The 23,974-nt window shown below is 36.5% G+C and overlaps 3 protein-coding genes across 3 annotated transcripts; 1 reads left to right on the forward strand and 2 right to left on the reverse strand.

Moving 5' to 3' along the window:
• Positions 1–624: 624 nt before the first annotated feature.
• On the reverse strand, positions 625–7,792 carry HB-8 (homeobox-leucine zipper protein ATHB-8). Its single transcript, XM_086252543.1, has 19 exons — positions 7,124–7,792; positions 6,766–7,032; positions 6,480–6,639; positions 6,167–6,267; positions 5,925–6,015; positions 4,855–4,950; positions 4,638–4,751; positions 4,458–4,541; positions 4,186–4,341; positions 4,018–4,092; positions 3,755–3,861; positions 3,478–3,667; positions 3,024–3,209; positions 2,812–2,892; positions 2,490–2,624; positions 2,071–2,396; positions 1,798–1,897; positions 1,298–1,447; positions 625–991 (listed from the first exon to the last, which is right to left on the reverse strand). Exons 2-19 carry the CDS (start codon positions 7,014–7,016, stop codon positions 845–847), a joined length of 2,550 nt encoding a protein of 849 aa, XP_086108669.1. The 5' UTR covers positions 7,017–7,032; positions 7,124–7,792; the 3' UTR covers positions 625–844.
• Positions 7,793–14,243: 6,451 nt separating this feature from the next.
• Positions 14,244–16,685, reverse strand: LOC147278860 (Thioredoxin superfamily protein). Its single transcript, XM_086251720.1, has 10 exons — positions 16,446–16,685; positions 16,273–16,317; positions 16,072–16,128; positions 15,800–15,869; positions 15,673–15,714; positions 15,457–15,530; positions 15,223–15,293; positions 14,945–15,030; positions 14,700–14,809; positions 14,244–14,567 (listed from the first exon to the last, which is right to left on the reverse strand). Exons 1-10 carry the CDS (start codon positions 16,602–16,604, stop codon positions 14,505–14,507), a joined length of 777 nt encoding a protein of 258 aa, XP_086107846.1. The 5' UTR covers positions 16,605–16,685; the 3' UTR covers positions 14,244–14,504.
• A 4,761-nt stretch (positions 16,686–21,446) lies between these two features.
• On the forward strand, positions 21,447–22,765 carry GATA9 (GATA transcription factor 9). Its single transcript, XM_086251614.1, has 2 exons — positions 21,447–21,892; positions 21,995–22,765. Exons 1-2 carry the CDS (start codon positions 21,551–21,553, stop codon positions 22,706–22,708), a joined length of 1,056 nt encoding a protein of 351 aa, XP_086107740.1. The 5' UTR covers positions 21,447–21,550; the 3' UTR covers positions 22,709–22,765.
• The last annotated feature ends 1,209 nt before the right edge of the window (positions 22,766–23,974 follow it).

Below are 23,974 nucleotides of genomic sequence, written 5' to 3' on the forward strand. Positions count from 1 at the left end.
AAAATTCTATAATTATAGATCCAAACAAGAAAATTAGAACATGTAATTTCTTAAATACTGAATTTTATTTAAATTCCAAATTTTTTTTCTCCATCCAAACACACCATTATTGAAGAGTCCTTCAGATAGTAATCAAAAGTTAATAATTGGCAATTTGGAAGGAATCCTGTTCTCACTGTTAATCAGGCATTGAGGTTCTTGACAATAATTCTTCAAATATATATACACAAGTTGACAGGAAAATATTAAAAGAACAAAAAAAAAAAAAAGAGAGAGATCAGCTTTATGTCCACTAGTGTTGGATGGGTTCTGATAGCTAGGCTAATACTTGAATTTGAAATGACAATGGTCCTGAATGTGGCCTATTGAAAGGGAGAGTGATAGTTGGCATTAAATTTATAAAGTAGAGTGGATGAGGGCAGAGACAAGAGCAGAGAGGGATGGCCTGAGTCAGGGAAATTTTCATAAATAACTAGCCAACATCTTCAACAAGTAAATGCTTGTCCCACAGTGAAAACATAAAAGCACTCAAAGTACAGTGCTTATATGACCTCCAGGATTTACAAAGCTAATATGAGTAGAACTTTTTTTGTGAAAACAAAAAAAGAAAGAAGGGAAAAGAAAAGGCAGAACAGAAGCATTATGATTCATAAACAAGCATAAAGTAAGATACAGAGAGTAGGATAACCGAAAAAAAAAAAATTGGGGCCAATATGCCTTTTAATGCACATGCTCATAACTGTTTTAGGGCACTTTGCGCTTTCCTCATACTCATGAGAAGACAAAGAAGAGGTTTTCCTAACTTAGTTTATCTTTCTAAATCCTATATCTTCTGTTCAAAGTTTTAGACAAATGACCAGTTGATGAACATGAAGCAGATGCAGTGAGCAGTTTCTTCTTCATTCAACACCTTCCATGCCACTGCCCTCTCATAGGAGACTGGTCTCCCCATGCTTGACATGCATATACCACCTTGAAGACACATAAAACCCTGTCCCCCCACAGAGGAAAAATAAAGGTTAATCACCCATTTCAAAAGTAAGAAAGTGAAAGTCATCAGCTCAAGTTAACACTCTGCTCTATGCAAAGACACTTGAATGATATAGTAAAAAACCAAAACATGTTTTTTTTTTTTTTGGCATAACATGAGTGCAAAATATTTTGGTTGCCAAGATGGAGTAACCATACTATAGTATGGTTTGATAAGATTTCAATTTTGCTATTGTTTGTTTTTTCTCCATCGGACACCTTCTTTAATGTTTTTTCCTCATCTTAGATGGACTTCAAAGTACCATACCTGCTGCATAATTTGCGGGAACTCGGTGCATAGGGTCTTCCTTCCATTGTCATCAAAAATCTTTTCCAGTGTAATGTCTTGAAGGGCAACTAGGGTCGTCTCAAGCATGTCAAGGCCGGCCTGGTTTGCGAATGTAAAAACTGGCAATGCCTGCATAAATTGTGAAAATAGATTATGGGAAGGGAAAATATGTAAAAGTATTTCATAATTACAGAGGGACTCTGGATTATCAGACTATTTATAACTAACTTGGATATAAATACTAAATGTATAGTATCTACAAGACAACGGCTGAGTAAGCATAAGAGATAGTCACAAGAAGAATTGAAAGCAAATAAGCTCAGACAAGCATTACAGGGTTCTTATTTAGAAATTTAGGGGTCAACCTTTAATACATTGCTTCAAGGATTACAGCTCAGTGAAACATACATAGAATAGAAATTAACCTAGGCTGCAAAAGGAATATTTCAGAAAAAAAAAAGCCAATAAAAAAAAAATACCTTCAAAGAGCAGCATAAGACTGCATCCGAGTGATGCCAAAGGGATTTGAGAATGGACTCACTTTCTTCAGTTTTTAGTAGTTCTACCCCTAGATAGCACCTGAAAGATGAAGAATTAAAATATAGCTTTGACTTCTTTTGTTCAATTTTAGGTGGAAAAAATGATAACAAGTTTCCTTGTCAATTCTTGGCCTTGAGCCTCACTAGCAGACATTAGGTCTGTAATATAAGATTTAGTCAGTCCTATCTAACCAATGGGCCTATGTTACGTACCTATAACTCTGACAGATCCAAGCAGCAAGTGTCTGTGCTTCAGGAGTGCCAGGTGGTGGCCGGAAACCAGGATGAGAACCGAAACGAGAAGGGGAGAGGGCCAGTGCCACCCTCTGCACTGATGCTATAATACTGCGGACATACTGCCGAGCCATGGACGCTACATTTTCTTGCATGTGAATTTCACATGCGAATTGGAATGCTATAGTCATCACAGATTTTGTATTCCCACAATGACCAGAATTATCACCTGATGCTCTGCTTCCTGCAGGTCCAACTTCAAGAGCAGAGGCAAGATCAAGTGTACGGTTTGGACTAGGGGCATCCTGCACAATAATTTAAGCACATAACCCCTAAGAAAATTAACACCGTACAAAAAGAAATCATAAGAGAGTTTTATGAGATGAATATATGGTTACCATCCGCGAATCTAGAGGAATGATGCGGAAACCAGAAGGTAGAATTGGAGCATCATCAGAAAAAGAGGCATCAATGGGAGCAAAGATGAGTTCAGCACAGGTGCCAATGGCATTTTCATCCACTCCATTACAGAGCTGGAATTCAAAGAAACCAGAAACAACAAAAATCAATGAGTACAATTTTATAAAGACAAGTAAAACCAAACTTTCTTAGATACAAGTGATAAATATTTACTATTTAGAGAATGATAGTATACGGGAACATAAAAAAATGCAAGCACATTATGTTGTAAATCAAATGGAAAAGAAAAAATCTACTTACTTGCAAGAGGAAAATGTCAGCAGGCATAATCATATCCTCCCGATAGTGGCCCATATTCTCAATCTTGATGACCTCCATGAACTGTTTACATATAACCAAAACATATCAACATTCACACAGCAAATTGCTATGCTAAATGGAAAATAAGGTACTACATTAGTGATAGAATGGCCTTCTACATGCTACAAGATAATTCACTACCCAATACCTACCTCTTCATGCTCAATTGTGTGAGCTAGTGGAAGAATAACCTGATCCCCAAAACTTCCGGCTCGAGACCCTAGTATGCCACAGGGACCAGCTTTAATAGCAGCAGCTGAATAAGCATCAATACTTCTGTCTGCCCACTCTGACCGGTGTTCTCTCAAGAACCTAAGGAGTATGGCTGGAGGCACATTCTACAGGAATAGGGCAAAACAGACGAGTTATTAGAAAAATTTGGAAGATGATTAATTAAAGAGAAACAGAACAACAACCATGATGTTTTATTCTCTTCTAAAGCATGTATTCTCATGTTGGATTGTTGTAAAGAAGATTTAGAGGAGCCAAACAATGGCTATAATGTCAATGTAATATACAAGAATCACTTTCCAAGTTGTTGCTTCCTAGGGATTATTTTAACTCGATTTTTTTTGTTATCATCTGCAACACATTTAAAATCCTTACTTGGAGTAACATGGATGCTTTGGCACATAAAACTGCATTGCTCATAGATGGAACTCCATTGGCATAAAGATTTGCGCTCATCATCTTGCCCGGAGACGAGTTCACCATAAGGGTAACATCATCAACACCATCACTTTGTATAATAGACCATCCCTCATCTGTAAACCCATTAACTGCTTCATTGAAACCCCTGCATCATAAAATTTGTAAGATTCCCAGAGTTCAAATTTGATCAACCATTCCAAGAAACAATCTGGAGATTAAATCATAAACACACTTGCTCAATCTCTGACTAAGACCACGGAGAGCTGCAGGCCTTCTCCCCCAACCAGTGGCATTAGGCTGAGAAACTTCTTGAGAAATCTGCCTCAAATTGCGTAAAGCCTGAATGAAGAAAGAAGACAATAAGTCTACATTAGAGCATACAATCTTCATCTCCCTATATCTTATTTAATAAGCATTATTAATTCCTTTGAATAATAGTGTAAGCTCATTTCTACTGTTCAATAAAGAATATCAGACAGGAGAAAACAGTCTTACCGCCATCGTTGTCTTTTGAGCAAGAAGTGCTGATGACTCATAGAGTGGGCGCAAGACTTCAGGTACACTCCAAGGCTAGTTTTAAGTAATCAAACAAGTCAAAACTATGATCAATCAAGCCAGGGAATGACTTTGCTTCAAAATATAAACCAAGCCAGTTTTGCATACCTCTAAATCCACATGATCAACAATATGAATTATTGACCCACCACCTTCACAAGGTCTAATTAAATATCCACTTGGCAGCATTTCTGCTCTCACAAAATTCTGCACTGGTGGCATACTCGGACCATTCTGAGTGTTGTTAAGTGATCGTTCACAGACCTACCATGAATCACACAGCATATATGACACACCAAATTAGAGGCACTTCCAGTGAACAACAGCATACATATCACCAAATTTTGGTGCTTGTATCCCAAAATCCATGAGTCACATACCACAAGACTACCATCTTCCAAAACAGACGTGTAACGCAGCAACCAGAAGTCACGAGCTGGTGCCAAAGTTGTGGGTGCATAGAGCTAGGAGACAAAGTTCCAAATTTTGTTAAGCAGGTCCACCAATTAGGACAAAACACAAAATGGCAACCACAAAATAGAGATTAGAGAGCACTCTACCTGCATGTAAAGCAGTTCAATGGTTCCACCATTTCCAGTGGACAACACATTTAGCACATCCACATACCGGCAGTTGCGGAACCATGAAGTTCGATCTTTAAGGATTTCAGCAACCTGTATACAACAACAACATCATTAATTAATGTTTTGTAAGACTCCAACAAGATTAATAATTAATTAGTATGTTGATTGCCAGACCAAGTGGAGAAGGACTTACTCTTGTAGGCTCTAGACCCACAAGGCCGCATGCACGTGCTGCCACACCAGTGCAACCGTGAGAAATTGCAACGATTCCAATGGAATCCGGACCAGGCTGTGCAGTTTATAACAAAAGAGAACACACAATAAGAAATGGAATTTAGGAACATTGCCATCTGAGACATTTTGATTTTTGAGCAGCACACCAAAATTAACTATGCAACTCAGATGAAACCATAAGGGAAGAAAAGAATTTAACAAAACCATGCTGTTTGAATGTTGCTTCTTTTTAAAAATAAATAAATCAAAAGGAATCAAAATTACTTCCTTAATTATTTTGCTAATTTTATTTTAAAAATAGATTTTTTTGCTAGGCTTAATAATGTTGTTACTACTCAGATGTTTATTTATCTTACTTTATCACATACAACTATTTATATATCTAACTTTATCTTTTTCCGTTCATTCCATCATCTAAATTGTCAAAAATGTTGATGTGACATGGGTATTTTTATCACAAATATTGACGAATTAGCTAATAAAATAAACAAAAAAGATAAAATGAGACAGAGAGAATAATTGTAAGTGATAAAGTAAAATAAATAAACATCAGTGTGCTAAAGTGTGAATCAATTAAAACTATATGCCGTAAAAACACAATTAAAACTTTTTTACTACTCACAGAATGGAAGTTAAAGAAAGATGTATTTAAAAAAGTAAAATATAATACCAGAGCCCTTTCACTGACCAAAAACAAAAAAAGAAAACAGAGCATATTAAAAGCCTGCACGGTGCTGCACCTTTCTGGAAAATAGATACTTATATAAAAATAAAAGAATGCAGAAAATATTCTATTTGCTTCATTTAAGAAAGAATAAAATGAATGGGGGACCGACCCAAAAGGTAAAAGCAACATTGGTCTGTCCAAAAATTTAGATGATGTGGTTTGAATGTTGCTTAGAAGGTTAACAAAGTCATATAGCTTGTAAAAATTTCTTGATAATCACAAAAGAGATATTGGAGCATAAATGTTACAATACAATTATACAAGACATTAAATAATGACAGGGAAAGGAGAGAAGTTTATACCTTCATCCCAGGCATTTGGACCCACTCCACAGCAGTTCCAGTGGCCTTTGAAAGAAACTCTGCTAAAGTTTCCTCTGCAATGGACAAAAGTCTAGAAAACATACAAAGAACAATCAATCGATCTCATTACTCAGAATAATATAACAACAGCAACAACAAGAACAAGGACAAGTAATTGTGAAGCACAAAAAAGAGTGACAAAGACTCGAGAAGGAGAAGTAAGAATCAAATCCAGTACTAACCCTGCAGGGCTGGCATCCCTTGGTGGATGCTGAGGAGTCAAATGGTGTTGACCACTTGTCACCACCGATTCACAACTTGTGTCTGTGGTGGCCAGAGTAGCCTGCAACACAAACAGAAAAAAATCTCAAAAACTAAAAAACCCAGAAAACTATTGTTGTACAAACTACAAACCCATATCGCTTTATTAAAAGAAAAGTCTTTTCTAGATTGATATAAGTTCAAATCCCATTCGAGCAGACCAAAATGAAATTTTTCTGAAGATTAAAAAAAAAAAAAAAACAAGGGAGAAGAAATTTAAACGAATGAAATTACATTCTGAGTCTGTTGGCGGAAATAGCTGTTCTCATAAACCAGCTGAGAGACTTGCTTTTGCAACCTGTCGTTCTCCTCCATCAGAAGCTTATTCATAGCCGTCAGCTTTCGATTCACCGTTTGCAATCTGGAAGCCTCTTTCCTCTGCTTCTCTCTACATCTGCAATTAATTCAAACCCAGAACAAAACCAATTAAACAAACCCACAAATTACAAGAAATTGAAAAGAGAAAAGAATTAAAAGAAGCAACCCAATTGGGGATTTTGGGTAGTAATTAATTAAGTACCTGCGGTTCTGGAACCAGACTTTGATCTGCTTGGGCTCGATGTTGGAGAGTATGGGGCACTCGCGAATGAGCTGCTGGCGGCGCATGGAACTGGGTTTTGGGCAATCGTGGTAGAGCCTCTCCAAGGCCTCCACTTGCTCCGGCGTGTACCTCACGTACTTGCCATTGTCCATTTGCATCTTCATCCCTCCGTCTTTGCACGCCGACGACGTCACCGCCATCATACCCTCCTCCTCCTCACTATATTGCATGGGTGGATAGATCGATCTGTAAGCTCAATCATTAAAAAAAAAGGAACAAGAAATATTCAACAAATTCAAATTGAATATTGATTGAGTAATTAGACAAACCCACTTACCGTTTTGGTTGGCTAAGAAGCTTTTGTTGATGGTGCCCAGAAGCTAGGAAGTCGCTGAGCGTGTTGTTTCATTAATTGATGGAGTAGCTACTGGCTCTCTAGCTAGTTCATCACCATCATTATGGCACTAACTTTGAGCTTTCTTGAGATCGATCTTCTGCTCCCTAATTTACAACCAATGAATTAACCCTTCTTTGGCTGTGTTTAGAATTGGAGTATCAGGAGCTGCCTTCCTTGAAACCTCTTAAACATGCTAAGAAACTTAAAAACTAGTGCATGTATGTATGAGCTCAACAAGACTTGGGTACTGTCAAGTCAAGTCTGTCATACAGCTGAGAAACTTTATGAGGGGAATTGTGTATGATTTTTTACTATGTTAGATATGATTTTAATTATCATTATAATTTATATATATATATATATAACAGACGAAATAAAGGAAAGGCTTTTAAGGGTAAAGAAGAGTACTAAGATTGGAATGTCTTAATTATAAGAGAAGAGAAACCCCATAATACCAGACAGATCGAGAAGAAGAAGAAAAATAACCGACCATATATTTCTTGTTTTCACATCATTTTCTCTCTTTTGGTGTTGCTGTTGCTTTTGCTGCTTTTCTTTCTTGCACTGGTTTGTTTGGCACTTTCCAACACTTAAACTCTGTCTCTCTTTCTTTCTCTTTCTTATTTTCTTTTTCTTATTTTCTCGATCTATCAGACTCCTCTAGCTCGATCGTCTCTGCAATATTAATCTGAAAGCATTAATATTGTGATCCACACTTTCATGCACGGCGCGTACGTACGTACGTTGTAAGTTTCTGCGCGACCTGGCTCGGTTGTCGGACGTAAATACCCTCCTACACATACTCGCTCATCAATATCATCATCTGCATGGAGACCATGCATGCATGCCATCATGTTATATAAGCTGATTTGAATCCACCAAATTTTGATGTCAAACTGAAGTCAAAAATATATAATGGACAAAATTATGAGCGCTTTCGCATGCGGTCTCTCATTTTCTCATGCCATCACCTACTTTCCCTCTCATCATCATCACAATGCTATACATGCATGCATGACATAAAAATATACATAAAAAAACACACACATATAGATATATAGATACAATATATTTAGCAGCTTTTATAAGTAGGTTTGGCTGTCAACCAATGCAAGCTTGCAAGTTGTCGTGTTTTTTCAATTATTTTGAGACCTGTCTCATGCACAAGTGTCCAACGAATTGCTTTCTAATTAGAAAATAATTATACAACTTGTATATGTTTTAGTCACAATCTCGAAAATAGAGAAGAAAAGAAAGTCCATATATAACTAATTTTGCCTAATTCGATCCATCCTTTTAGCAACTTAATTTGATTCAATACTTGCTAAGCACTCAGCAAGATTGCGGTCAAGGTAATCTTACATTCTTACCAAACAATATTACTGGCGAGTCACTATAGGTTAACTAACCTGAAGAAATTTTGGTGCTACCAATTCAATTATTTTGTTTGAAATTTGTGCTAAACGCTTTTGTTATAAGCTCATAAAAAAAATCATTAGAAACTCAAGTATTTACTACTTATTTACTTGTCAATGACACATAAGTGATGAAACCCATATTTCAAGTGATCATACATGTAAACAAATGTTATTTTCTGTTCTTATGTGCAGTACATAGTAGTCTCGGTATTATTAAAAATAAAATGTATTTTGTATTTTTCTGATACCATATTTAACATTTATCTTAAAAATTTAAGTGATCATATGTTTAGAACTTCTTGTTATTAGATATTTAAGCATACTATTGTGTCAGTAATTAGTTTTCAACAAAATCATTATTTACTGTCCGAACCTTTGGGATATAAGAAAAGAAAAATGGAGTGACTGTTAGCTATATTGATCTTTTGTTAAACTTGGGTCTTGGCTTTGGTTGATTAGTTTTATGACAAGGGCACAGATGGGTTGAAATTGTGCATATATCTTAGGTAAAAGTTGACACACAAATTTCCGAAAGCCCAATTATGCCACTTTTTTAGAACCCTTCACAAAGGAGTACACAGTACTTTTTCCACCATATTTGTCCAGAGTAAACAAGTCAATATAGAACTTCATTCGTACATACAATTTCCCAATTATTTTCCCAGTCAATGATGAATGGTGGTCTCTCATCTCCTGCCATAAATTTTCAAACCTCACATTGTCCACTCCTCTCAAAGTTGGCCGTCACTAAAAAGGAAAAAAAGTAAATAATTAAAATAAAACCCATATGTATATCCTTTGCTATGTGATTGGTGAAACTTAGCAATTAATGGCAGACCAACTAAGTGGGTGTGTTTGATTAAACAATTTTCCACATCCTTAAGATAGACTTAACTATTCAATTATAATCTCATTTTTCCCTTAATGTCATACACTTTTTGGGCCCATTATATTAAGTTGCAAGAGCCTAAAAGCTTTACCATGTCCTAATCTAAGCTTAAAATATAAGGCGGCCGGAGAACGTGCAACAAGATCAATGGCCTAAACCTAACCAAAAAAGAAATTTAAGCGAAGTTTTGAATTTTGATTTTTCATCTCAAATTTTTTGCATTATGTCAACGGCTGTGACGGTAGCAAGTGGGCTGGTAAAAGGGCCGGCATACCCCGCCACATTCGGCGGTAGGATAGAGAAAGCGTGCCACCAAAGATATGTGGATTTTTTTAAAGTTTTTTGTTGTTGGTGGTGATTTTTTGGCCCTGTCAAAGGTTGACAAGTGTCGAGTCGTGTGTAGCGTGGGTTTGACGCCAGCAGACCATATCTGGAGTGTGTGGTCCACTCGTGTGGACCCAGAAAGATGTGGACCCCGCACGCGTGATTAAGAGTGAAGACTCGCCCCTCTGCTTTACAACGTGCTCCTCACCACCCACCTCATGTTTCCATTTTCTACTTTTCTGCCTTTTTTTTTCCGTCGGAAAGAAGAATCCCATTGTCTTTCCCCACGCGCCGGTCAAGGAATACGCCATCGCAACGTTACTTCTCTTGTAAGGGATTATAAATTACATAACTTTTAATTTAGGCTTAATTATCGATTTACCACCCAAAACTGTAACTCATTCCCACTTTACCACCTGAAAGTTTTTTTGTCCCAGATTACCACCTGTAACTTACATCCATGTCCCATTTTACCTTATTCCGTCAACAATTCCGTTAATGCTGACGATCTGGCCGTTAATGCTGACGTGGCGCGCTAGATGTGCGCCATATGTCACATATTTTTTTAATTTTTTCGCATTTTTTTATTTTTTTATTTTTATAAACTTTGAAAATTCATTAAAAATAGCTCCGAACTCAGAAAAATACACAAAAAATTCCTACGGACTCGTCTTGACTAGCACTAATTTTCTATAAAGTTAAATTACCAATTTGCCCTCTAAAAATTTTCAAAAAAATTAAAAAGTTCAAATTTATTTCTAAAAAATTAAAATAAATTTTCCTCTATTAAATAAATTCTAGAAAAAATTCTAGAATTTTCGTAAACTCTTGGACAAATTCTCAAAAATATTTTGAAAAATTACCAAAAGCTTGTTTTAGAAAATTATTTCGAGACTTTACAGAAATTTTAGAATTTTTCTAGAATTTATTTTATATGGAATTTTATTTTTCTCTAAGACCGAGAGGTCTTTTGGGTAGCAAGTGTTCACGAGAAAGGTAATGTTAGTTTTTAGAAGACTAACGGTGCAAACCTCATATTTTTTGTAGTTCGGGAGATTATTCTATGAATTTTCAAAGAGTCTAGAGTATTTTAATTTTTTAGAAATAAATTTGGACTTTCCAAATTTTTTTGGAAATTTTTAGAGGGAAAATTGGTATTTTGACCCCATAGTAAATTAGTACTAGTTAAGACAAGTCGGTAGGAATTTTCCGTATATTTTTCTAAGTTCGGAGCTATTTTTAATTAATTTTCAAAGTTTATAAAAATAGAAAAATCAAAAAAATCAAAAAATATAAAAAAGATGTGACACGTGGCGCACATCCAGCGCGCCACGTCAGCATTAACGGAATTGTTGACGGAACAAGGTAAAATGGGACACGGATGTAAGTTACAGGTGGTAATCTGGGACAAAAAAACTTTCAGGTGGTAAAGTGGGAATGAGTTACAATTTTGGGTGGTAAATCGATAATTAAGCCTTTAATTTAATACTCTTACAAAAATTTCAAAATAAATTAATTTTGATCGGTTCTCTTTACGTATAAATAATAACTAAATTGTGTAACAATAAGGACAATATTCACGTGTGTAACAATAACCTTACAAGAATAATTGGTTATAACATGTAATGGTATATTTACATTGCAATTGTAGTTCTCACTGCAAGTCTGCAACTATAAATACAGTTACCAATCAAATCTTTTTCTTTATTTTTCTACTTGAATCATAATACTTTAGGATGTTAATTGGAATTTTGGCTTAATTATTTGCACATTTATCCCCTGAGACTATAAGTTTATCTCACTTTACCTCTTAAAGTTTATTGTCTTAGTTTACCCCTTGTAAGTTTTTCATTTGTCTCACATAAACTGAAATCGTCAAGTTCGTCAATTACCATGTCATCAATTCAAACATTGGAATAGACAAACTTCAGTTTTGGATTATGTGAGACATGGATAAAACTTACAATAAGTAAATTGAGACAATAAACTTTAAAATGGTGAAGTGAGATAAAACTAAAATTTTAGGGGTAAATATGTAAATAAGCCTTGAATTTTTTATAACGTTTTTAAATATGTTTTAGAGGTTTATCGATTGAGGATATAGTGTATAACTATAATGTTGTAACTGCACATGCAGTTGCAATTGGGACGGGTGTGATTCGCTGAGCGAACGACGCTTCCTACAAAGCGCGCACTTAGCGTTACTTTTTGTCTTGAAATGTAAAGACGTACACGTGTATTTGTCATTTGGGATAATAAAATGAGTGGTTTGTCTTTTATTTGACAAATTATTGTGTGATTATAATATCACGTAGTATATTGACGTAATAGTACTACTAGTTTACTCAAATTATAAAACATGTACAATCATTAATACATAAAACTTTATGTCAAAGAAGAAAAAATCATCCGAATTCCCAAATAGAAATTGGAGGGCCTAATCCATACGTGAGCAAATGCAAATAAAACAAAGATCTTAATGAGGAGCTAGCTGTGGTCTTATACATTATATTATTTGACACTTGATGCATGGCACATATTGAAAAGTGACATGAATGGTGCATATGATATAGTTGTAGTGTATTCGCATTGATGTGGCAAGTGAGGGAGTGAGTGAGTTTCGAGGGACCACGAACCCAGTAAAACACATGAAGAAGATAAAGATTAAAGAGCAAAGAGCTGAGTAAGGTGTTGCTTCGAAGAATTGAAGATAGACAAGGGGTTTGGCCAAAAAAAAAAAGAAGATAGACAAGGGGTGGTTTGTCGTATGTGGTATGTGGTTTGTGGTTTGTGGTTTGTGGTATGTGGGTGGGGGATTGGGACCACTGGGAACAGAACGCATGTCGCTATCTTTCGGTGTGTCAGATTGTCAGAGACTGAGAGACTGAGATGAGTGACATTCTCTTTGGGTATTGGGAAGCGTGAGTTTCATTTCGTGGCTTCGTCAACGTAACGGACTTTCACTAGTCCTCCCTTTACTGTGACACGACGCAACTCTGTCTCCTTGTCTCACTCATTTTTCACTTGGATCGCAATTTGCGTTGGGCCCAAATTAATTACATCTTTTAACCCCCAGTTAATCCCATCACTCATGCATACTCTGTCACATCTTTTTGGTCGCGTGAATCAAATAGTTTTTGCTTGGGCATTTGGGGTCAGGCATGAGGTGCCAATTGCCAAAAGCTAAGCCAGCACAAACGAAAATTCACACATGCAATATTGCAATGTGCCTCACTGCCTGCCTTGCCTATAAATCTATAATATTAATATGTATTATGTATAGAAAGAAAGGCACGCGAAGCAGAATCAGCAGCTGGGTAGCACAATATACACGCATTTGTGAAGAAATTTTGGGTACATCGCCAAGCACAAGTAAATGGGAGTGAGTAAAGTGGTTGGCACAGGAAGCGTGACCCGACAACTACCAAATGGACGGTGGGCTCCACCCCACCCAGCGGCGTACATTACAAATAGAGACGGTGGGGCCCTTTCCCATATCCATCATCATCATCACCCTCTGATTCTGATTCATCGGCTGTCACTCACATCACAATTACAAATTCACTATATCACTCTCGCCGGATTTTTAAATTTCAAAGGTGAAGAGAATATTCGGCGGCGCCACTTTATTTATTATTATTCAGACACCAATCTCGGGTTTCTTTTATTAAACTCATTAACTATTCAACAGCGCCTGGCCCCACTGCACCTCTGACGTGGCGCTCCCAAAATGTCACTGTTTTGACTTTAAGCGCTAGCTGCCTAAACTCTTTTGTCTTAGGTAGGTGATTATGGAGTTGTATCGTATCGTTTTATGTAACAGCTATATACATTATCTATGTCTCTCTCATTACCGTATAAACACATTAAGACATGTATCTATAATAAGTCGGTTTTTTGTATGGTATGATGTTCAAGTCATGTCATTCTGAAACCAGATCAAGTCATACACCACCCTCATAGACAATGCATGCAAATTATATACATATATATATACATATTTAACATAGCCAGCCATTCCTGGCCAGAGATTTATTTATTTATAATTATTTGATTAGTACAAAGGACAAAATTAGTAATATTTCTTCGATTAATTCCACTCTTAAATTACTAGAGTGGAACTGGGCCTCAGACCAAAACGAAACAAAGAATGGAAGTGGGCCAAGTTTCATGATTCATGGCGACGATGCTAAGCTTACCCAACATAGAAGATAGGCCCAAACCAAAGTCCAACACCAACAGGATAGCCTATTCTCTGTTTGAAGGAAATGGAATACCCCCATGCCTTTGTAAAGTTCAATATCTATATGCAATATGAAAACTGCTCTTATCAAGGTAGTTGCACTGATAATCTGTTGTCATGTAATGGTTTCCTAGTAGATATTATGTTTCTTACCAAATAACTTTTACGTTGCAATCGTATATCTCTAGTTTATACAAAATACAAGAGTTATCAGAACTTTTAAAAGATTCTGAGTTGGATTGATGACTGGTTCTAAAATATATGCATTAACATACACAAAATCAAGCAGAACTGGAAAAATCCTTACATCTTGCATGTAAAATGGGGGAAAAGCATTTAAACATCGATACATGTCCTTTACACCTCAAAGATATAGACATATACAGAGAGGGAACAAAATTGGAAGCACTGATATGGCAAAGTATAGTATGCATCAATGTCAAGTACCTATTTGCCATTGATATACTCAAGAAGGTGCCGATCAAGCTTAAAATACCCCGAAAGAAATCTCTGCAAAACAAACAATCAGCCCATAAATGAAGTAATTCTCATGAAGTCATGTCAATTTAACAAAGACCGTATGAGAAAGAATTGAACGAGAAGCTTTTGCTTCAAAATCTCGCCAATTAATTTGTTCCAGACCTTAGTTATTGGGGGACGAGAAGCTTTTGTCTCAAAATCTAACTCTGGATAGCGTGCAACTTCAGCTCCGTGCATGAATAAGACATACGTAGGCAGTTGGCTCATGCGCCCTGCAAGTACATAGTGTCAATATGAATTGCTTAGTAGTGTCTATATAAATATATATATCATATAAATGTGGATCGATAAATCTAAAGGAAATAGGGAAGAATCAAGTTTAGCATTTTTAATTAAAATTCATTTACCAGAGAGGGAAATTCCGAAATATTCTGCAGCATTTGGGAACAGTCCAAGGTCAACTATTCCAAAAGAAAAGCTTTTGTTTGAATATCTGTCAATAAGATTTATGACAATCAGTAATAACTAAGAACAACAATTACAAAAACACTTTAAAGGAGTAAAATTAAAATGATCACAACAGCCAGAAATATTTCTTCAAATCCCTCTCTCTCTCTCTCTCACGTCTCTCTCTCTCTCTCACGCTCTCTCATGTTAATGAGCATTTATTAGATGAGAAACATACGTAATTGAGAGCTCAGGAAAGCAGCTACTTGAGCGTATACATGCAGGAGAATACGCAGCACGAAATTCAACCTGCCAAAATTATGTCACATTAAATATATCAAGAGAAAGAACTCTTAACATATAACTGTTTTTGTAAAGCTACTATCATTATGTTATTGGAATGATGCCTGAAGCTCAATACATTGGATATTCTCAGATTAAAAAATCCTGAAATAAAGTCTGTGCAACAAACCAGCCAAAGTTTTGATGAGCTCCCTTCGGTCAGCAGGCTTTCCAACTGCAATGGTGTTAATTTGCAAGAAGTGCCTAGGAGAATTTGTAAAAATGGAAATTGATCAACAATTTTGAGTACATTACATAGCAAGCCAAACTTGTAGTACATAATTTGCATCTTGCACACAGGGGAAAAGAGGAACGGAAACAAAGACAGATAATATAAGTTGGGTACCTAATCTTTGAAAGGCAGGTTGTTGTGTAAAAATATATATCACTGCATAAAGTAAAACCACAACAAATGTGCATTGGATCAAAATATATTTCACTGCAGAAAAAAGGACAATTTGAAAGATACCCACCTATAAATACCACTATGTACCAAAGTGTCAAGTGGTAATCCAGTATTAAAGTAAGGCCAATAAGAAAGAGCTGAAAAATAAACCTCAAGTCAGAACTAGGAGATGGCAAACAACGGAATTTGATGTTAAAAGTACATTATTGTGATTTTGTTTGTTGAAAGTTAATAACAATTTTATGTTGATTATCTGCTCCATAATTCATAATATAACCAATAAATTGTTGAAGTGATGGTTAAGACTAATAAGTGGTGGCGATGAATTTGTTTGCTCACCTTTGCAAAGAAGAGGGTATCAGAAATAAATCCCTCCCAAGTTTCTTCCCTCACAATCTGTTGCCAGTAAAACATAGAAATTGAAATAGTAGTGAAATGCACACACAAAAAACCTGGGTTTTACTCTAATTTGAAGCACAAAGACTGGCACACACACACATCAATCAACAATACAATATCAAATGTTGAACAAATCCAAACCTTGAAGGCAGCCAAGAGACCAAATGCCAAAAGCGCTTGAATTTCCTACAAACAAAATAAAGATGGTGAAATGTATGAATCAAAATCGATGTTTTAGCAACGAAAATGGAGAGAGAGAGAGAGAGAGAGAGAGAGAGAGAGAGAGAGAGAGAGAGAGAGGGAGAGGAATTTACTCGGTGAAGGAGGAGATGGGTGATTTGGGGAGAGAGGACTTGGGCTATGGAGGTGCGAAGGACGAAGTAGGAGAAGAAAGCCAATAAATGGAGCAAGTAAAATGGCTCTGAGACCAGAAGGTTTAACCACTCCAATGGTTTTCTCTGCTTATTGTCCATTGCTTCTCTCTCACAGTGAGCTCTCGATCTCGCTCCGCTTCAAGCTCTCTGTGTTTTCACCGAGACACCGATCCATCACAATTCACAAAGCTTCTTCCCACTCTCAAATTCCAAGTCCCAGTCTTACCTTAATTAAAATTGATATTAATTATTTGTTATGGGCCTTCATTGGACTACAAGAGCTTTTTTGGGCCAATCCCTCTTCAAACTCCAAGCCCATTCCTTTTTGGATCATCTTGGACCAATTTCTTTCATAAAGGTGAAAAGAAAAAACTTCCGTACAACAAGAACTGGTGAGGCATTGGCCCAAACATCACCAATAAAAAGGAGGATGGATCTTAAACTTCAATGTCCCAAACATCACTAATCTCTATTACATGAAAGTTTTTCTAATGAGGTTAATATGCCATGAAGCCTAGGTACACATAAGGATTTTTGACGAGTACACCCCAACGACCAAACCATGACTCATGTGGTCGAATGCGAATCATGACGGGTCTAAAATGGGGTCAATCGTCCCCATTTAAGATGAGCCGTTGACTGGGCGTGTTGCCCCCATCTCTGGTTGCTCTCTTGTAAAAAAACAAAAAAAATTCCCCTATTTTTTAAAATTCTTATCTCAAGTGCAATTAGTATTGAACAAGAAATTTACTTTTCGCATATTCATTGGCAAGTATCAAAAAGTTCAAACACTTAACTTAAGCAAGCATCCAAGAACCAAGGGCCAAGGAATTGAAGCTAGGTTGGCAAAGTGGTAGACTGTCCCCACCATGTCCCTCTTCCTCCGACTTCTAAGCCTAAAGGCCTGAAACTGATAACAAAATCACTTGGGCTTGAAATTTAAGCCTGTCTGGGCTACTTGCTGCATGATTCAGGGCTTGCTTAATACATTTGCCTTTGAAGATCGTACACTTATTTTTTTTTTTACCACTAAGTAGCTTACTTAGCCATGTAGCTTGCAACTTTTATTCCCTTTCTTATTACATTACACCTTTGTCACTTTTGACAGAGGAAAATTGCAAATTGTGCCATCATAGAATATTAATCCAACCCCAATTACATTCATGCCAAATTACAGCCTGTTTTCTTTCTTACTTTTGCAATGTATTCTACAATCGTCCACGCACACGTCGATAAATGTCAACCATTGATGTGTGTAAGTCTCGTATATATTAATAATTGACGTTCACGTGAATAGTGATGGATTTAGATGGGACCAAATCAAGGCAATCAGCCCTACTTCACACTTTGTTAAATGATTAAATGCCCTAGTAGCTTGTTGCTTTAATGTCTTTTTTTAGGACATTGCTTGTATAGAGTAAGATACACATTGAAGTGCTTCAAATAAGTTAGGGTAGGAACAATTAGACAATTGAAGAAGATTGGTGTGCGGAGGGGGGCATGTCACATATACAGAAATTTTTTTTGAATTCGTCACTACGTGTGAATAAATTATTCTTAGTCGTTAATTAGTTATTTCACACGTAATTTAACTTAATTTAAGAAGCTAATTGCCCCATAATTCTAGTGGATAACTAGTAAGTATATCTTGGCACATGCATGAACGTCCTATAAATGTTAGATCAATCAACGCAACATAGTTATATAAATGGGCTTATGAGTTGCGACAAGCAACCACCTTGAAGATAAAACCAGAGCGTATGTCCATACTCTCTACCACGTGACTTGCTCTCACTGGATGACCCGAACTCTGGAGGTGGAAGCACGTGCAGTACCCACTTCTCACGTGACCAACCCGACACTTGCTCTCACGTTATCGAGTAAACTATAAAAATGAACCATATATATATATCTTCTAATTTCTTACATATCTTTTTGGTTTCCCTCAAAAAAAAAAAAAAAACATATCTTTTTAGTTGAAATTTCTAACATATCCGGTCGCAGCATCTCAGAAAAGGCAATGCCCCATAGATTCTCGCCACGTGTCATTGACCACCGTCAGTTTTGGCTTTTGACACGAGCGGAGCACTCACATGTGCAGCTGACACTACACCCAACCATATCACGTGCAAATTGGACCCTACACATCTAAATTACAAGTTTACAACATATTTCTGAAAAAAATCACGAACGACGATATTCTTTTTTCCGAACAAAAAAAAAAAACATAGAAGACAAAAAATCTCTGAAAAATGAAACCCTCCAAGCCAAGCAACGACCCAGGTACCTTCACTTTTTCAGGCTTTCCTTTTAATTCACGCAAAAAAGTGAAAAAAAAGTAAAATCAAAATGAAGAATCTAATAAATAAAATGTTGAATAAAATATTTCTCAGTAATAAATAAGAATTAACACCTTATCCATTCTAGACCAACCTAGGGATTGGTATCATCAAATCCGGGCCCCACTTTTCTCATCCTGCACTTCTCGATGTCTGCCACGTGGTGACACACCGGACATTATTTTTTTGGTGCAGGACAAACCCGACATTTTTTTTTTGGCCAACGGACAAACCCGACATTTAACAGCGTGTTCATCATCAGCTGACCTTCTCAGAGAATATATATATATATATATATCATATATGTGCATGGTAAATTTGGTAATTGGGCAGACATGGTTTTCCATTTTTCTAGTATATATAACTATATCAGCGAGAGTTACCATTGTTGACTTTGCCAACAATATTCATCTAGTCCATTGACAGGAGCTCACAAATAAATTTTTTATTTTTATATATGTGATTCCTCTTCTTTGAGGAGATGTTCTCATTTTTTATTTTTAGTTTTTTCAATTTTTTAAGAGGTTGTTTATTTACTATTTTACTCTATATTTATATAGATATTTTTTAAAATTTTGAAAATTTTACTTAGCCAATCATGTTTTCTTTTTATATATATATATATATAGATATTAAAATTAAATAAAGTTTATACCAAATAAATGAATATGAAATAACGTAATAAGAATAGTACGGATTTTACTATTTTTCTAATTAATCAACAACTATCGTTTATTATATTTGAAGACATATTACTAAATCAAATGAGAAATTAGGTACCACCACTAAATAGTGACTCCATACCACTACTAAACAAAATAATTATTGTAAAAAATTTTACTACTTCATAATTGATCATACTTATTAGTTATTAATTTTATTTTCTTTTAACGATAAATTACATCATCATTATTAATTCCATATAAATTATTTGATTTTAAAATTTATGATTCCATTTCGGTAACTTTAAGGATTAATATCATTTTGCTCCTCAGACTATTACACTTGTATTAGTTTGCTCCTTAGACTTCTAATTTAGAAAATTAAAGACCCTGATTTTTTCAATTTTGCCAATTAAGATTTTCCTGACAATTTACACATTTTTCATCCATGTAATGTCGTTTAACTTCCTTAAAAATACTAGAATTCAAAATGACATTATTATTTTTTTAATAATTTCAAATATTATGTGATCAAAATATTACAGATATCCCGATTTTAGAGTTTGCTTGATTTCAACTTTTAAAATAAATGTAAATTCTACGAAAATGTTTTGAAAGCATATAGTCATATATAGGCCCTAGTAATAAGTAATATTGTTATTGTAATGTAATTCATCTCCATCTTCATATAAGTACAAATTATTCTAATAACTTAACGTCTCTTTCCTAACTTTTTTTGTGGTTATTAACAAGGAGAAACATGTAAAAAGTAAAAAGGACGAGAAATGTGAGAGCGATGAAGACGAAAACATAAAATGATTCTCAAAACAGAAAAAAAAATAAAAAAATAAAAAAAATTTAGCTTTTAACAAATAACAATAGACTCGCTCATAATCCTACTCGGCAAGTTGAGGTGAAAAGTGAAAGTCCGAAATGGCAGGGTTTAAGAATAGGAGGACACGTGGGCAGATCGCCATTCATTTCACCAAGTTGAGCTGTAACCGTCGTGCTCACAAGTGAGCTTGCACAGGGGAAGAGTGGTTCGTTAAAATTAAAACAATATTGTAAGCAATTAAAAAATTAGGTGAAAATCAGAGTGAAAAGAAAAAATAAAAATAAAAACACGTCTCCCCAGAAAAATTAAAGCAGAGGAATCGGTCTGTATAAACTTGGACGCTAATGCACAAGTCTCAGCGAGAAACCTGCTAGATCGGTTCCTAAGGGGTGGAATTTTAACTCTTAATCACGTTTAACTATATATTTTGAATAAATAATCCAATTAAAATTAATGTCTATTTGACGTTTTTACCCTCCAAGTATGAGGCACTGTTAATTGTGAATTGGCAAATTTGTCCATGGCTTGCTGGTACTGGTAGTGTATAGTCTAAATTTTAAAAGCAACGTGCGTATGTATGTATGTACTCGATGATTGTGAGTGGACCGACGTGTGGTACATGCCGTGATTATTGTTGTACAACTGGGTGATCATCAACGCACGTGCGTTCGATTTCAAGGGCTCAAACAAAGAGAGGGCCCCACCGACTTATGTGATTTACCGTTTCATCTCGGTTGCTTCCGTGAATTTACCTTGAGAAATCTCCAACGCCAGCAGCCAGCTGTCGGCTCTTGTACGAATTGAATACAACTGTGACTCCATAATGCCACATAAAAGCAAGGGGGCAAAATTGGTAAGCCGAACATAAAGGAAGGGAAAAAAGCAAAAGGGCAGGAAAGGAAGTTGGGGAGATTTCCTTTTTAACCACAAATAAATTAAAGCTTCTTTAAATTATTAAGTTATTTTTTTCACTTTAATTATTTTTATTTTGGTCTCATAAAAATCCACCATTTTAGGTGTCCGTCTGTCCCCTTTGAAACGCAGAATAAACCCTCTGGGCTCTCCCTCTTCCTACACTTTCTCTCACTATTTTCTCCCACTATTTTCTCTTCTCACTACTACCATTTCCTCTCTGCCTGAACACGAAAACCTGACCAAAAAAACAAAAACCAAAACAGAAATTAAGAAGTAAACCTATTAGCAGCAGCTATGGAGGCACCCGAATATTTTCAGAACAGTTTTTGCACACAATTCACGGCCGAAAATCGGCAGTACTCTCTGGATAACATTATTAAGAGCAATGGTGGCGGTGGCGGCAGCGAGAATTATATGGTGGAAGTGGAAGCCTATTTGGACATTCCGAACGATGACATTGGTGACGACGGCAATATCTTCGACACCCTCACCGGGATTTCCAATTCCACCGATTCTTCCACCGTCACCAACGTCATCGACAGCAGCTGTAATTCCTCTTCTTTCTCCGGCTCCGAGCCCTATGTCGTCGCCAGCGACACCGGCTGCCCCAATTTCGCCACTGTCTTCCAGGACCCGGTAAGTAAATCAATACAAAATATTAATTAATTCATTTCAGGCTACAGTACGCATAGTTAAATTCTGCAATAATTAATTATGTAATTTTTGGACTTTTGACAGTACGTCAACGATGGTTTAGCTGGCCTCGAATTTATCGTGGAGGAACCACGGTTTTCCAGCGAGGAAATACAGCAGATGCAGTTGATATCTGGAATGAAAGCCCAGTCCGACGAGGCCGCCTCCGAGACCCGCCAATTCCAACCCGACACCAATAACAACCCGATACTCAACCGGGTGGTACCCGCCAAGGCCCGCAGCAAGCGCTCTCGGGCCGCTCCATGCAACTGGACGTCCCGCCTCCTCCTTGTCCCTCCGACGACACCAAAACCGGAGCCGGCTGACGTCACGAAGACCGTAAAAGCCGCCGCTCCCAAGAAGAAAGAGGCCACCCCGGAAGGCACCGCTGCAGACGGTCGGAAGTGCCTGCATTGCGCTACGGAGAAGACCCCGCAGTGGCGGACCGGGCCCATGGGCCCCAAGACGCTCTGCAACGCCTGTGGGGTCCGCTACAAGTCGGGCCGGCTGGTGCCCGAATACCGGCCCGCAGCCAGCCCGACTTTCGTGCTGACGAAGCACTCCAACTCGCACCGCAAGGTGCTGGAGCTGCGGCGCCAGAAGGAGATGGTCAGGGCTCAACACCACTTTCTTCATCATCAGCCACCGCAGCACCACCACCATCATCATCACCATCCGAATATGGTTTTTGATGTAACCAACGGTGGAGATTACTTGATCCACCAACACGTGGGGCCCGACTTCCGGCAGCTCATCTAGTGGTTGGGGGCGCTGCGCTAGAGTAGCTAGCTAGGCAACTTTCGAGGTTAATTTAGTGGGGCCCAGTTCTTTTTAATTAACATTAGACAATTAAATTCGTAATGTTATTTTTTTTTTTTATTATTACAATTCTTCCTAATCTTCCCGAGTAATTTTCCTAACTGAATTTTGAATTTTTTTTGGTTCATTGAAGAGAATTAAATACAACTGAACTAATTATATAAAATAGGGTGCTCTAGCTACTTTAGTTAATGAGCTGAGTGTGTGAAAAATTGAAAATTATATGTGCAGTAGAGTTTAATGTATGTCGTGGAACGAACAGTTGATAAAAAGGCCTTAATAATTTGGTGACGTTGGCTCTTTCTCTATGTCTGTGACAGTGTGACTTGTACAGTAGTACTCTGATGGTCCCACAACCCAATTGATCGAACATGCACTAGTTATGTTCATCGTTTACCCCCTACCACGTTCTTTAGAGTTTAGATTAGTTGCTTCCAATGATCGATGAGTTCAAAATTAGAGTCAGTGAACTTGATATTGATCTATTAGATTTATTATTCACCAATTTAAACTTTTATAATTCATTGATCGTCTAATATGATACAAAAAAATCTAATTTTAAGAAGTCTAGAGTTTGAAACCTCCAACTTAAATTAAGATTGTAGAACAACATTTTTGAGTTAATGATTATCTAACACATGCATCATTATTATTATAACTAAGAAGGTTATAGTCCTTAATATTCTTAAATCTTTGTGTACGTACTGCATGAATTCCTAGCTTCCTGTCCCTATATATATATAGTTCCTAGGAATTAATTATGTATAAGGTGGTAAATGGTAATAGATCGAATAGCACATATTATGGGACCTGGGCTGCGCATTGAAATGGAATAGTGATTTTGTGCACATATTGTTGTCCAAATGTGTACCCACTGAATTGGTGTCTGGTGAGAGATAATCATGTTATCTTGTTGAGACCCCCAACATCACCAAGTGATAGGTCTCCAACCTAATCATAATTTGCCTGACAGAAATGTTGCACCTTTGTAAATTTACTGTATTTTTATCGCTACTTTCATTGCACAATCTATTTTTATAATTGAAACTGTTCATTTTTTAGATAATTATTTGAAGATTATTTATGTAAAAAATTAATTAAATTAAAAATCGTTTGATCATGTAATCTTTATCAAATAAACAAATAGTGAATTAAATTATTATCAAAATTGTCTGTTTATTTGATCACAGTTATATAATTAAACGA

The sequence above is a fragment of the Dryas octopetala genome, chromosome 7, assembly GCF_963921425.1.
Source record: "Dryas octopetala chromosome 7, drDryOcto1.1, whole genome shotgun sequence".
In the NCBI taxonomy this organism is placed as follows: Eukaryota; Viridiplantae; Streptophyta; class Magnoliopsida; order Rosales; family Rosaceae; genus Dryas; species Dryas octopetala.